The 14,407-nt window shown below is 53.6% G+C and overlaps 1 protein-coding gene across 4 annotated transcripts in view; it reads right to left on the bottom strand.

Moving 5' to 3' along the window:
* The window catches only part of FAM131A (family with sequence similarity 131 member A), a 44,618-nt gene that overhangs the window by 11,537 nt on the left and 18,674 nt on the right, over positions 1-14,407 (bottom strand). For 2 of the 4 annotated variants that reach the window (XM_074962892.1, XM_074962893.1), the window contains 2 exons: positions 1,203-1,296; positions 690-872 (listed from right to left, as the gene is read on the bottom strand). In XM_074962892.1, coding sequence (XP_074818993.1) covers positions 690-872; positions 1,203-1,296 — 277 coding nt within the window. The remainder of the gene's footprint in view (positions 1-689; positions 873-1,202; positions 1,297-14,407) is intronic. The other 2 variants (XM_074962895.1, XM_074962894.1) reach the window with 1 other exon arrangement.

Here is a 14,407-nt window from a genome sequence, read left to right as displayed (position 1 = left end):
GCTATTGTCTGTGCCATCTGCAGACCGTGGCCGGGGGGAGACACGCTCTCCATGTTGCCTGGCTGTGGCCTGGCTGCTGTGTCCATCCCTACAGCGCATGTGGAGGCCTCACTGAGGCGTCAGGGCGAACCCCCGCAGCGGGCAGAGGGGGTGCCCTACACGACAGCGCCACCCTGCTGTCCCCTGTTCCCCGGCCCAGGTCTGAGCAGCAGGGATGGGACAATGGGGATCGCCACCAGCAAGGGAGTGGCCCCGAATGGCCATGAGGGCGGATCTGGTGGGAAGGGCGTGCCCATCTCTACCACAGCAGGGGAGGGAGCTGTGCTCAACCGGGGGCTAGGGGACGCTGTTCGGAGCTCAGCTCCACCACTTCCAGGTTCTGCAGAGGACCGCACGGGGGTGCTTCACAACTAGGTGGTAACTCCCACCACTCCCCCAACATCGGGGGGGGGTTAACCCCCCTCTTTGCCCAAACCGAGAGTGAGGGCTTAGTCCTTGTTTCTCCTTCCCCGCACTTCTCTGTTGGGTCCCCCTGGGGAGCTCTGTGAGGCAGGGCCCCATTTCTGTGACATGCCTGGCAATAACCCTCCCACCATTCCTCTAACCGGGTGGGGAACACCCCGCCTCCATCGCCCTCTCAAGTGAGCCTCTTGGGGTCCATGTGCCCGGGCCCGTCACACCGCTCCCACCTGCTGCAAATCTGGCCTCCTGCTCCCCTTCGCTCAGGTCCGAGTAGGAGTTGAAGGCACTCTCCAGAGCCACCGGGGAGTCCGTGGGCTTGCACCAGCCTTTCCACTCGATGAGGTGCGCCACCCTGCCCTGCGCCATGGCTGTGGGCTTGGTGACATGGTCCTTCACCACCTGCGAGATACCTGAACACACCGGGCAGCATCAGGGACTGCAGCGGGCAGGGCTCCAGGAGGGGGACCTATGGAAACCCAGCACCCACCCAATGGGACACCCCATGTCACCCCCAATGGGACACCCCCACCCCCTAATGAGATATCCCTGGGGCACCCCCCCATGAGACACCCTCTGTCCCCATAAGCTCGTCCCACAGGTGACACAAACCCCAATGAGACATCCCCACCCCCACTCCAAATCCCATGAAACGCCCCTCTCCTAGAAGGATACACCCCAGTCCCACTCCACCCTCATGACACACCCCTCTGAGAGACGCACACGAGGCCCCCCGGCATTACCGTGCAGGGAGGACCGGGCGAGGGCAGCGATCTCCTGGATTGTGAGCGCTCGCCGGGACTTGGGTAACATTTCGACAGTGTCTTCAACATTTACCTTCAACACAGAAGAGAAGTAGGTAAGTCCCCGCCCCAGCACTCTGGGCACCTGCCATTTGCTATCCCTTGAGACAGAGACCCCATATGGAGAGAGAGGGATAGAGCCATCAATCAACACTCCCTGACTCAATTAACCCCCTTCCCCACAGAGGAACCCCTGAGTCCAGCTGCCTCAGAGGCTCCACCCTGAGTCCAGGACAGGGACCCTCTCTCTGTCTTCTGCCCCACTGCACTTTATCAGTTACAGTGTAAAAGCACTAGAGGGAAACGCAGCAGGGGGCTTGAAAGACACACCCCATTCTCCCAAAATGTTTGATACAGCCTGAAATCTCACTTGAAACATTAATACAGACTGGCTTGAACATGGCATGGCCCACGTAGACAAGAGATTACTTAGAGCATCCTGATAGGTGCTCAGATATTTGCAGTGGCAACAGAGGCCAGATAGACCGATGGCTCGATACTCATTGATGTTCTGTAGGAACTAGGTGCCTAAATATCATTTTGCCTTTAAAAATCTACACTATATATTATAGGTGGAGCTGATAGTGATGTGTATAGTTAAGTTTACCTGACAGTTATCATTATAGGTCCCTGTTTTCAGCTGATTATAACTTGCCAGACTTTAACTGTTTGGGTTGAAATTTTCCATGCGAGGTGTCTGCCTCAGGCTGAATATATTTATATATTTTAAATTTTCAGCTAAAATGATTCAGCTATTTCCAAGAGCAAGGTTAGGAAAAAATATGTTGTTTTGCATTTGCTAAAATTTCTTACAACTTGTTTTCTTTGGAAGCTCCAGCACCCCCATCCTTTGGAGCAGGGGGGTCACAACATTTGGCCGGGGCATAACACTGGTATCAGAGATGTGCTTTTCCTGTTTCCAGGCAAATCCGCCAAAATTTGACCAAGTTATACATCTCTGAAAAAATCTGTGTGTACACGCTCAGTCGAGACTTGTTAGAGTTTGGCAACTAAATTCTCTGAAGAGACTATCTGCACTGAGCACGCTCTATCCCCTCACAGCTCCTAAGTACAGCAGAACCTCAGAGATACAAACACCAGAGTTACGAACGGACCAGTCAACCACACACCACATTCGGAAAGGGAAATACGCAATCAGGCCGCAGCAGAGACACGCAAAAAAAGCAATTCAGTACAGTACTGTATTAAACATAAACTACTAAAAAAATCCAAAGGGAAAGCAGCATTTTTCTTCTGCATAGTAAAGTTTCAGAGCTGTATTAAGTCAATGTTCAGCTGTAAACTTCTGAACAAACCACCATCAAGTTTTGTTCGCTTACAAACATTTCAGAGTTATGAACAACCGCCATTCCCAAGGTGCTCGTAACTCTGAGGTTCTTCTGTATGACCAGACCATGCACACACCATCCCCGCAGAGCAACTGAGCATACTCCAGCCAGGGGCTGCACGGCAGGGCCTGAGCAGGACTTTCCCTGCCATTGCTTCTCTCTGTTGGGGACCAGAACTGAGAGAAGGGAGATTGTCTGTCCTATGCTTTCAGTGCTCCCGCAGCTGTCAGAGAGGAGATGGAGAAGGAGGTAGCAGCCGCACTGGAATACAGCGGGATGAAAAACAGATGGGGATGAGGGAGGGGGTTGCAGGAACTGGAGGGCTAGATAGGAGCAGAGGGGAAAGGGAGAGGCTGGGGGCATGGGTCAGAAGGGTCTATAAGCACTAGCGAACACTCCCCTACATACTCTGGAATGGAACCAGGAGTCCTGAGTCTCCTCTGCTGTCTGAAAATAGCTATAAAACCCATCAGCAAAGTGTGTCTCATCCCGCCTCTAGTAGACAGAGGATAACAGCCTACTGCTGCTACCAGTTACTCTGTGAGCATAAGTCATCACAGTCTGTGCTGTGGATCTAAAGGTCTGAACCCTGCTGATGTGTCCAGTTGGAGTCAGCATGTTTCCACATGATGGAATTTCTTTTTTTTTTTTCTTCTTCTTCAGGTTTGATGGTGGGGTTTAGTTTGTTTGCTTTTTATGTTAGGAAATTATGTTTAAAATGTTCAAAGAATAAGGTTGCAAAGGCAAGCACTCAGAAGCTAGGAAATGCCAGAATTTAGGTTACCTGTGCAACCTTAATTCGGCCTCCTCTTGTGCGTATGCATTATTCACTGATTCACAGAGCAGAAGGCCAGAAGAGACCATTGTAATCATCCAGTCTGGCATCCTGTGTAACACAGACCATAGGACTCCCCTGAATTAGTGTGCATCTTTGAGAAAAACATCCAGTTTTAAAATTCCCAGTGATGGAGTCCCCCATGTCCCAGGGTAAATTGGTCAATTACACTCACTATTACACATTTGTGCCTTAATTCCAGTCAGAATTTGCCTACGTTCAATTTCCAGCCATTGGATCTTGTTACAGATTCACAGATTCCAAGGCCAAAAGAGACCTTTGTGATCATCCAGTCCGACCCCCTGTATCACACAGGCCAGAGAACTGCCCCAAAATAATTCCTAGAGAAGATCTTTTAGAAAAACATCCAATAGTGATTTAAAAATTGTCAGGGATGGAGAATCTGCTACGGCCCTGGGTCCGTTGTTCCAATGGTTAATTACTCTCACCGTTAAAAAATTACGGCTTATTTCCAGTCTGAATTTGTCTAGCTTCAACTTCCAGCCATTGACTCATGTTGTACCTTTCTTTGCTAGCTTGAAGAGCCCATTATTAAATCTTTGTTCCCCATGTAGATACTTACAGACTGTAATCAAGTCACCCCTTCACCTTCTCTTTGTTTAGACTGAGCTCTTGGGAGCTATCACTATAAGGCATGTTTTCTAATCCTTTAATCTTCCTCATGGCCCCTCTCTGATCCCTCTCCAATTTATCAACAACTTGAACTGTAGGCAACAGAACTGGAAACAGGATTCCAGCAGCGGTCACATCAGTGCCAACTACAATCACATTTTTAGACCGTTCTCTTAGTTTTTAATCCGTTTAATGTGTGCCGTTTTAATTTTGTATCATTCTAGCTTTTTAATCAAAATGTTGCGTGGTCCCAAGTCCTCTGCCTTCCAGAAGGCTAAGCATATTACATCCACACTATTACCTTTATCAACCAAACTCGTAATCCCATCAAAAAAAGACATCAAGTTAGTTTGATAGGCTGGACTGTCCATAAACCCATGTTTATTGGCATTCATTATATTATTGTCCTTTCGTTCTTTATTAATTGAGTCCTGTATTAGCCACTCCATTATTTTGACACAGTCTTTCATTACATGATCACATACCCTTTTCTCCACTGGACCCCTCCCCCTCACTCAGTGGAGGGGATAGATCTGCTCGGGGATGAATCATGGTTGTATAGTGAATGAGGCTGTTGTCCGGGACGCTGGTTCGTTTGTCACAGTAATTGGAAGGTGGCTAGTGACAGAGAGAGGGAACTGAAGGATGAGAAAGGATGGCTCCTGGTTAAGGCAGCTGAATGTCACCTTGGAGAAGTGGATTCTATCCCTGCCTTTGCCTGTGTAATTCTGGGCAAATCACGTACTCCAGCCTTTTCACAAATCACTAATTGCGTGATCCTCTTTTTCTGACTTGAGACTCTGGGCTCTTCTGTCCAGAAATGCAGCATGCTCACAACTGCAACTGAAATTGATCACAGCTGTGCTCTGACCGTATCAAGTGTTATAAAACTGCTAAGTTCTCAGTCAGGCCCTCGCTGTCTCAAGTCGGGCATCCAAAGATAGTGGACAGTTGGCCTTAAACTCTGTCTCTCTGCTCCCCGTCTGCAAGATGGGGATCACAGTAACCCCAAGAGAGGGGGGCGGTTAAGATAAATTCATCAATGTTTGTGAAGCATGTGGATACTATAATGAGAGCACCTTAGAAACACCCCTGAGGAAATGAACAGTCTTGTATTCAGTGCAGGGTTTGGACAGCATGTGATAAGTAAGGTCGGGGGTCAAACAGTGAATGAGGGGACAAAAAGAAATATTGAATGAGGCAGGGAAAAAATGTATGTGATCATGTCATTAAAGACTGTTTCATAAAACATAGACACAAGGGGGCTGAATTAAGTTTGCACGGGCAATTTGCAACCTTAATATTCTTTTACCGTCATTGTCTGTAGTACATAGAGCGTGTGTGAATGATTTGCAAGAATGGGTAAAGAGCGTGTAGATTTTGCTTGTCAATGACACTCACCCCGGAGGTGTTGCAAACATCAGATGACTGTGAAATAGTACGAGAGGGGGTGTGCAGGAAACAACAGCACCAGAGAGTCCTTTTGGGGAAATACAATTGGGGTTTGAGGGGAAAGCGACCCTCAGTACAGAGTCAGCGCCTAGGGTGATGTCACACTCAGGCAGTTCTTCCCAGTGTCCTTCCTGAACATCATCCCTTTACACCGAAGATGGAAACCCTTTCGTTCAAGTCAGCTCAAACCAGACTAGACAAAGAACCTGCCTTGGCCACTGGGGAATAACCACTAGGCCTTGTCCACCTCTGACGTCTATAATTCAACAATGGTGCGAGTCTGTTTTTAGGCCCAAAGGCGTGTAGATACGTGTATATTTTATACACGCATTATCCCACTACACACACGCACACTAAATATACACATGCAGTCTCACACCGTACACACTGTGTGTATCTATATATTACACACACATACTGACAGTATACACAGTCTCCTATGTTACCTGCATCTTTATCTATATATGCACTCATACTATATACACACACATTCTCCCACTATACATATATATAGACACACACTCATGCTGTATATACACCTACATACATTCTGCCACTACACACGTACATTCTCTCTCTCTCACACACACACACACAACACATGCACGCACACGCCTGCCTCTTCCTCCCCAGCAGGAAGCCGTGCGGGGTGCTGAAGGAGAGCATTGATAGCCTTACGCTGTTTAACTGAGTATAGCTGGCTGCTCCTGTAACTTTGCAGACTATTTCATCATTCGGGATAAATATTTTCTTGGGTTCCCGCTAAGCCCTGGAGTGGATTTGCCCATGGCAGGATTGCAGGGGCTGGCCTGGGCCCGGAGCGACAGCCTGGAAAGCTCCCAGAGCTTTAGGAAAGGGTTGCAGGGGAGCAGCGTTGTCATCATTTTATCAACACCACTAAGAAAACAAGTAAATCGGCTGCGTGCGGGAGAGCAATCGCGAGTGACAGGAGGGAAAATAAAAGCAAGATAATGGATAATGGTTCCGAATGCTTCAGTCATGAACGCCCCGCAGCCGCCCTGGCAATTAGCCACCCGCTGGGACCGGGGAAGCGCGCTTCGCACACCCCTGCTGAAAGCGCCTGCCATTCTGCAGGAGAGGAGAGGAGAAGCCACCCCAGCAGCCGAGGTAGCGAACAGCCCTGACGCGGGACAGGGCTGGGCCTCCTGCTCTTCACCCTAAATACAGAAGCACGGGGGCTGCACATGGCCTGGAACCTGGCAGCAGCTGCTGGACTTGCTAACCCCCACGGCGGACCCTGGGGAGACCAGCACAGGCGAGCTCCAGGGAGTTAAACCCCCTCCCCTGAGACCTGCACCCACCATGCAGAGCTCTATGGATGTATCTGCACGGCCGTGCAAGCCTGGGTTTGCCATCGTTGGACCCGGGCCTCAAGGCTGTGCTACCGAGGCCATACTGCATTACGCAGAGACTCGGCTCTGCGGCTTGAGCTGCAGCCACAGCTTGGCCCCAGGTCTCAGCAGGTCTCAAGGCTCCGACCCACCCCCCTAGCAGGATCCTAGGACTCGGGCCCCGAGTGCTTGCTGACCTAAGTCAGACTGGCTTGAGCTCCAGCCTGAGTCAGAGCCCGGGCTTATTGTGCAGCGTAGACAGACCCTGGGAGCCACATGCAGTTCGGGGCCTCTGCAAACACTCATGCAACAGGTGCCAGGCATGGGAGAGGGACTTCAGGCACATGCTCTGCAGGTGCTGTCCCAGCGGCCGGTCAGATCCCAGCAAGGGCAAGGAAGAGGAACTGCAGCAGCTGGGGATGCATTTCCCACAGCCAGGGACAGTAGGAACCAATTCCGCTCCTGTCACCGTGTATGGCCCCTGGGCACAGTCCCAGCACCACCCGGGAGAAGCGCAGCCTCCGCGTGGTCTTACCTGGCACTGCCAGCTGCCCCCTGCCTCCCTGGCAGCAGCCCTAGACCCAGCCCCAGTGGCTCACAGCCAGTGGCTTCCTAGGAAGTGACTCTGGACTTGTAGCTTGCAACAAGGTGTATTTCCATGGCAACCAGTCACCATGGACTGATTTCTCCCAGGATACAGGCCTGGCTTGGCACTGACGTCAGTGTAGCGCGGCAGGAAAAGATACCAGGGAGCTGGGGCTGCAGCAGGGCGTGGGAAAGGGGGCAGAGTGGGGGATGGAGGGGGCAGGCCCCAGCCGAGCTCACAGGCTGCTGGCTGCACAGGACAGGCTCAGCGAAGCTCGTGGGAAAACCTTCACGTGCTCGGGCCAGGCTGGGTGTCAGGGCTGCAGGACCAGTGGGAGGGGAAAGCTCAGGGCTCACTTCACACTGACCACAGCCACGGAGGGCTCCTGGTGGCAGGGGCAGCAAGGAGAGGCCTTCCCGGCATCTGTGCGAGACAGATTCACCATCACGGCTCCAGCCTCAGGGGACGGGAATTTGAACATCAGCAATGAGGGAAGAGATGTGCCCCAGTCAGGCCAGCAGGGAATATCGATACCCCTGCCAGGCCAGCAGGGACTCAGAGACCTGGGAGTATCGATACCCAAGCCAGGCCAGCAGGGACTCAGGGACCAGGGAGTATCAATACCCCAGCCAGGCCAGCAAGGACCAGGAAGTATCGATACCTGAGCCAGGCCAGCAGGGAGTCAGGGACCAGGGAGTATCAATACCCCAGCCAGGCCAGCAGGGACCAGGGAGTATCGATACCCCAGCTAGGCCAGCAGGGACACAGGGACCTGAGAGTATCGATTCCCTGCTGGCCTGGCAGGGGTATCGATACTCCCTGCTGTCCTGACTGGGGCACATCTCTTCCCTCATTGCTGATGTTCAAATTCCCGTCCTCTGAGGCTGGAGCCGTGATGGTGAATCTGTCTCGCACAGATGCTGGGAAGGCCTCTCCTTGCTGCCCCTGCCGCCAGGAGCCCTCCGTGGCTGTGGTCAGTGTGAAGTGAGCCCTGAGCTTTCCCCTCCCGCTGATCCTGCAGCCCTGACACCCAGCCTGGCCCGAGCACGTGAAGGGACTCAGGGACCAGGGAGTATCCATACCCCAGCCAGGCCATCAGGGAATTGATACTCTCAGGTCCCTAAGTCCCTGCTGGCCTGGTCGGGGTATCGATACTCCCTGGTCCCTGTGTCCCTGCTGGCTTAGCTGGGGTATCGATACTCCCCGGTCCCTGCTGGCCTGGCTGGGGTATTGATACTCCCAGGTCCCTGAGTCCCTGCTGGCCTGGCTGGGGTCTCAGGGACCAGGAAGTATCGATACCCGAGCCAGGCCAGCAGGGAGTCAGGGACCAGGGAGTATCAATACCCCAGCCGGGCCAGCAGGGAGTCAGGGACCAGGAGGTGAGGAGGTCAGTGGAGAGACACTGCACAGGCTCCCCCGGGTCCCTCGGTGCAGGGCACATGCTAAGCGCCCAGCCCTTGCTGGCTGAGCTATGGGCAGGGGCTGTCACAGGCCAGGCAGTTATTGCTGCTCTGCGGTTCATTGAGATAAGGCTAAATTGCTCCTTGGTTCTCCAATATCCAGACCCCACTTCACCGCCCAGCACTTGGGTCTCATCCAGGGGCCAGCAGGCTGGGGGCACTGAGCTAAGAGCACCCAATAATACCGTCCCGGGCTCAGGGCACCGAACAGAGCAATTAACCTGCCCACTCAGCAGCTCGCTGCCCCTGCCTGGGACCAGTCTCTGGTGTTCTGTGCACTTGTATCACTGCAGCTGTGAGAGAGGCCCATTGCACTGGGCACACCACGCACGGGTGTGCAAGAGACAGGCCCTGCCCTAAAGAGCTCCCAGTCGTGTCCCGCATTCCAGGCTGCATTTCAAAGGGCACAGCAGGGGAAAGGGGTGCACCGGCTGGAGACTGAGTGAGGAGGGGTGGCAGAGGGTGGGGGAGGGGACTGATGGGGGGATGCAGAAGATGGAGGCTTGTTTCAGAGGCAGCCATAAGAGAGCAAACAAGGATGATCCAAAGGACAGTTTCATGCTGGGGTCTAGAAGCCGCCCTTGGGCTCTTTGGGCCCAGAAGCCCTTTGCAGCCTGCCGAGGACTCGCTCTGTTGATTATGAGCCCAGCCCAGCCCGGTGCCAATCCCCGGCACATTTGTGGGGGTTCCCTGAATTCTCTCTTTGTTTAGACACAGACCCCCCCCCCATCGAGCCCAGTGCTGGATCCGCCCCAACCCCAGGGGTGCTCCGGGAGCCAGGTCCATGACAGCAGAGGGTGTGTCAGGACCAGCAGTGCCCTGGGGAATGGCCACAAGAGAAGCGCTGGGTTTCTGGGGGGTAACGGTGATGCCAGGAATGCCTGAGAGCTCCAGGGCAACCAAGCCCCAGGGACATGGTCCAAATCCCTGGGGATGGTGCCAGCAGGAATCCCTGGGGCTCACCATGGTTCCTGCCCTTTCCCCAGTGCAAAGGCCCATGTCTGCTCAGCCCAGACACCCCACCTGCCCAGGAGCAAGGGCTCTGGTTACCCAAATGAGTGGGCAAGGCTGACCAAGGTGCTTGGCTACTGCTGGGGAGGAATGCCAAGAAGTCTAAAGGTGCCGAGACCTTAGTCTCCTCTGGGCTTTGAATGCTGGTGCGACTCCACACTGGGGATTAACCCACGGCTGTCCTGCCCTGATCAGCAGGGCACTGGAAGGCTCATCCCCTTGGGACTGGGATCCCCCTATTCCCCACATTCTGTAGCCTCCAAGCCCATCACCCCAGAGGGGCAAGGACGGGGCAATGTGTGTACGGGGGCCAGAGTGGCCTGCGCATTGGGGAAAGGAGGGGAGGGAGGGTGTGGGTGTAGGGACAGGGTATGTGGGGTGCTGGAGTGAGGGGGGAGTTGCGTTCTCAGTCGGCTGCAGAATGCCAGTGCCCAGAGGCCCAGGGAGTCACCAGCACATAAACCACGTGGGAGGTTGTAATCCAAGAATCCCTCAATGCCAATGGGTTAGAGCGGTTACAGGCACGTCCTGATTCTGGTGTGTCCGTTCTGGTTCACCAAGGAACGTCACTGGGAGGTCTTAAATGAAAGCTGGGCTCACACTGGTCATTACTCGTGGTGTGAATGGTAGGTACAGACACTACCCGAGGAGTTATGATGTGTACAGCAAACAAGGTTTCGACTCCGTCTCAAAGCCGAGTTGACAAACAGGTTTTCTGTCAGCCAAGGGATGTTTACTCACTTGTCTCTCTGCTGAGCTGTAAATTAAGCACTCTCAGCGAACACAATGGATGCTGCCCCCTGCTTAGCTCCCTGGTTACTTTGAGGACACAAATAACCGAGGAAGACGACACCCCGTCAGCCTGCACTTTGGAAGTAACGGGCAGCGCGGGGACAGGCATGAAAATGGGACCACAACCAGCCTTGTCTGAAATGCTGCAGAGGACTTTGGGGGTAAGGTAAACAGCTTTAGCCGGTAGCTCAGCCTGGCCCCCCAGAAAGCACATTACGAGTTTGTTTCCAACATCCTTTCCCATGCCCTCTTGAATCTTTGATATTAAACATCTCCATGGCTCACTCTGACTATCTCAGAGCTGTGATGTTAAGCAAGGAGCCGATCCTGAGCTGAATCCTACAAACTGGTGTGTGCACTGGCCCCTTGGGGACAGGAGACCTGGTGTTTCTGGGGGCGTTCAGTGGATAAGGGGCTGGACACTACAGGACACCCTGCAGAGGGGCTCCGGGAGCGGGGTGCACCTATCATTAGCCTGCAAGACAAAGGGAGGGCTGGCGTTGCCCCGAGGAGGGCGCTTTTGGGGGCTACCAGGCTGGAGGTGTCAGGTAGCTGACACCCAGCTAAGCACAAGCAAGTATCCCCCTGCCTCCAGCGTGAGGGAGAACAGGGGGACTCACTGCCCTGGGTACCCAGAGAGCCATCCCAGAGGCATCCATTAAAAGGCTCTGCCTTGCTCTGAGGGGGCTTCACGCACTGGCAAACCTGGAACCCCAGAGCTGGCTCCTAAAGCCGTATTTAGGCCCCTGCATCAAAGCGGGAGATTATGAGCACTGCTGAGCACCCCCAATCCCACTGAAGATCATGGAGGCTGTACCTAGGGGGAAAGAGACAGACTTCAACTGCTTCCACACTCCCAACATATCTCTGCCTCGTTTGCCCCAGCCCCCGTTGGGTGCACTGCTCCTCACAGGAGAGCAAAAGGGTTGCTTTCCCCAGGGCTGAACCAGGGGGTTGCTGGGTGCAGAGCTCGGGGCTAGACCCATGTTCTGAGCTCAGCAAGGTCTCTCCCCTGCTCAGAAAGGAAGCCTGGCAGGACACAGGCACCGACTTTCCAAAGCAAAGCGGCGGAGGTGCTCGACCCCTGGCTCTGCCCCAGGCCCCACCCCATTCCACCCCTTCCCCCAAGGCCCCACCCCGGCTCCGCCCAGTTCCACTCCCTCCCCAAGCGTACCTAATCCTCACTGCTCCCCCTTCGTCCCTCCCCAGCCTCCTGCACACCGCAAAGCAGCTGATCACAGTGGGTGAAAGGCGTGGGGAGGGAGTGGGGAGGCGCTGATCCGCAGGGCCCGCCAGCAGGCGCTGGGGGAGGGGGGTGAGCTGATGGGGAGGCTGCCGGCCGTCGGTGCTCCAACCCCGGAGCACCCCCAGAGTTAGCGCCTATGTGGCCGAAGCAGGGTGCTCATGAGCGGCAGAGAATGCCCCTGGGGCCCACCCATAGCTTGGGCATTCACTTTATCTACCATCTCTACAGCCCTGAGCCTGGTCTGGACTTGGGAGGACAAAGCCACCTACAATCCAGACTGATGAGGGGGAACAAACATTTAATAATGGGCTCCTCAGTCTGGCAGAGAAAGGTACAACACAATCCAACGGCTGGAAGTTAAAGCTAGACAAATTCAGCCTGGAAACAAGGTGTAAATTTTTGACAATGGGGCTAATTAACCGCTAGAAAAACTGACCAAGGGTCATGGTGGATTCTTCACCCCTGACAATTGTTAAACCACTATTGGATGTTTTCTCCAAAAGATCTGCTCTAGGAATTATTGCGGTAAGTCCTCTGGCCTGGGTGATACAGGAGGTCACACTAGATGATCACAGTGGTCCCTTCTGGCCTGGGAATTGATGAATTACTCCAAGGCAAGGGACTGGCTTTATTGTCAAATCAGGAGAGAGTTTTGAGCAGAGTGGGGGGCATGTGGGTCTGACTGGATCAGGGGTAGGGAGCTGCATGGAGGAAGAAACCAGAGCAGAACAAGGACACCCAGATTTTGCTAGCCCTGGTCCAGTCACAGCCCCTGCAAGCTGCAGCAGTGCAGAGCAGTCACACTGCGTGTCCTATTTTTACAGAGCATCCATCTGCACTCGCTGGGTCTGGAGAGGAGACATTCCCTTCCTTCCCTGACCTAGCGCAGTTCGGGTCTGGGGGGATAAATTGCTGCTCGGGGTGACGGGGAGGACAAGTGGGTGCTGGAGCAACATGGGGTGTAGGTGGATTTACAAGGACCCTTCCCCGCTCTTACTTTTTCAGGTCTCAGTAGCACGGGGGACACGGCCGAGGCAGTCCACGGGTGGCTCGGGCAGTGTAAGTACGTTGAGGGTGTAAGCATCGGGGGGCGGGCGGGGGGAGGGGGAAGAGTGTGTGCAGACCCACTTGGCCTCCTAGCTTGGCCCAGACACCCCTGATTTTGGGCACCCATTTCTACCCCTGGGGGAGCCGTAGTCCCCCAGCACTCTAACCACAGAGAGGCTGCTGTGACAATCCGGGGCCAGACACTCCAAGGGGAAACCAGGGGGGCTGAACTCCAGGGAGCAAGTAACTGAACCAATGTCTTGCACACAACGTTATCGTACTAGAAAAGTGCAGCGAGTGAAGTCTCTTATGAAAGCCTGTGATGTTCTGAGCGTGATGGGTATTATAAGATATGGAGACAGATTGTGGTGATCAATCTCTGTATATAAAGTACTAAACTCATGACTTGTTCTACGATTTCACACACACCGCCCAGAAGGGGTGGTTTCTCTCAAGCCAGATGTTTCCATGAAACTGGCTCCAAGCAATGACCCATTGTCCAGCCAGGAACAGACAATGGGGGACCATTAAAGTTAATGGAAAGACATTGAAACTGACAAGAAACCCCCATTCTTGGAAACCTAAGGAAGGAGTTTACTCTGAATAACTGAGAGCCATCATGCCAGGAGAAAGAGAGGGGTGAGGGGGGAAAGCCTTTTAAAATCACGCTTGCATCTGAGGGTTTTTATCCAGAAACGATGGGGGTGAGGGACAGCCTCTAAATGGGAAGCTGGGGAAAGGCTGGATCCCTTCTATCATAAGGGCATGCGGGGAAACCGTGCAGGGGCAATAGACAATGTCCCTTTTCTAATACAAGTTAACTAACACAGAAGTGTGAAGCCTGGAGTTGTGTGTCTGTTAATTCGCTGCGTTACTTGCCTGGGTTTGTTTTTCCTCACTGGCTCATCTTTGAACCTGGGATTTTTCTATTAAGTAAACTTTTTATTTTTACGCCTAGCACCTCTCCTTTGTGCAAACTGTTTGGAGCACGTGTCCCGAAAGCGAACTGATCCGGTGAGCCAGAGGGGAAAATCCGAGTGGCTGGTCATTAAGAACTCAGGTTAGACGGATCTGGGGACCAGAAGGGCTGTTGGGGTCACGCTGCAAGGTGTAACGAGGCCGGTGGAAGCCACGATGTGACCTTTATACTCAAGGACCAGCTATGGGTGTCAAGGTTCTGAGCCACAGCAGCAAAGCAGTACAGCACCCTAAGTTACAAGACGGGCGGTGCTTACGGACGTGAGTGATCCCCAACCCGTCACAGCTGCAGGGAGCAGAGCCCTGAGCTGGGGATACAGCTAGAGCACCGGGCAGGGAGACAGACAGAGCGGGAAGACCGACTGCACCACCAATGCGTTATTCCTGTGCACGCTGGCCCTGCA

The sequence above is a fragment of the Natator depressus genome, chromosome 9, assembly GCF_965152275.1.
Source record: "Natator depressus isolate rNatDep1 chromosome 9, rNatDep2.hap1, whole genome shotgun sequence".
In the NCBI taxonomy this organism is placed as follows: Eukaryota; Metazoa; Chordata; order Testudines; family Cheloniidae; genus Natator; species Natator depressus.
The sequence above is the reverse complement of the archived record's forward strand: the minus strand, read 5'-3'. Positions and strand labels throughout refer to the sequence as shown.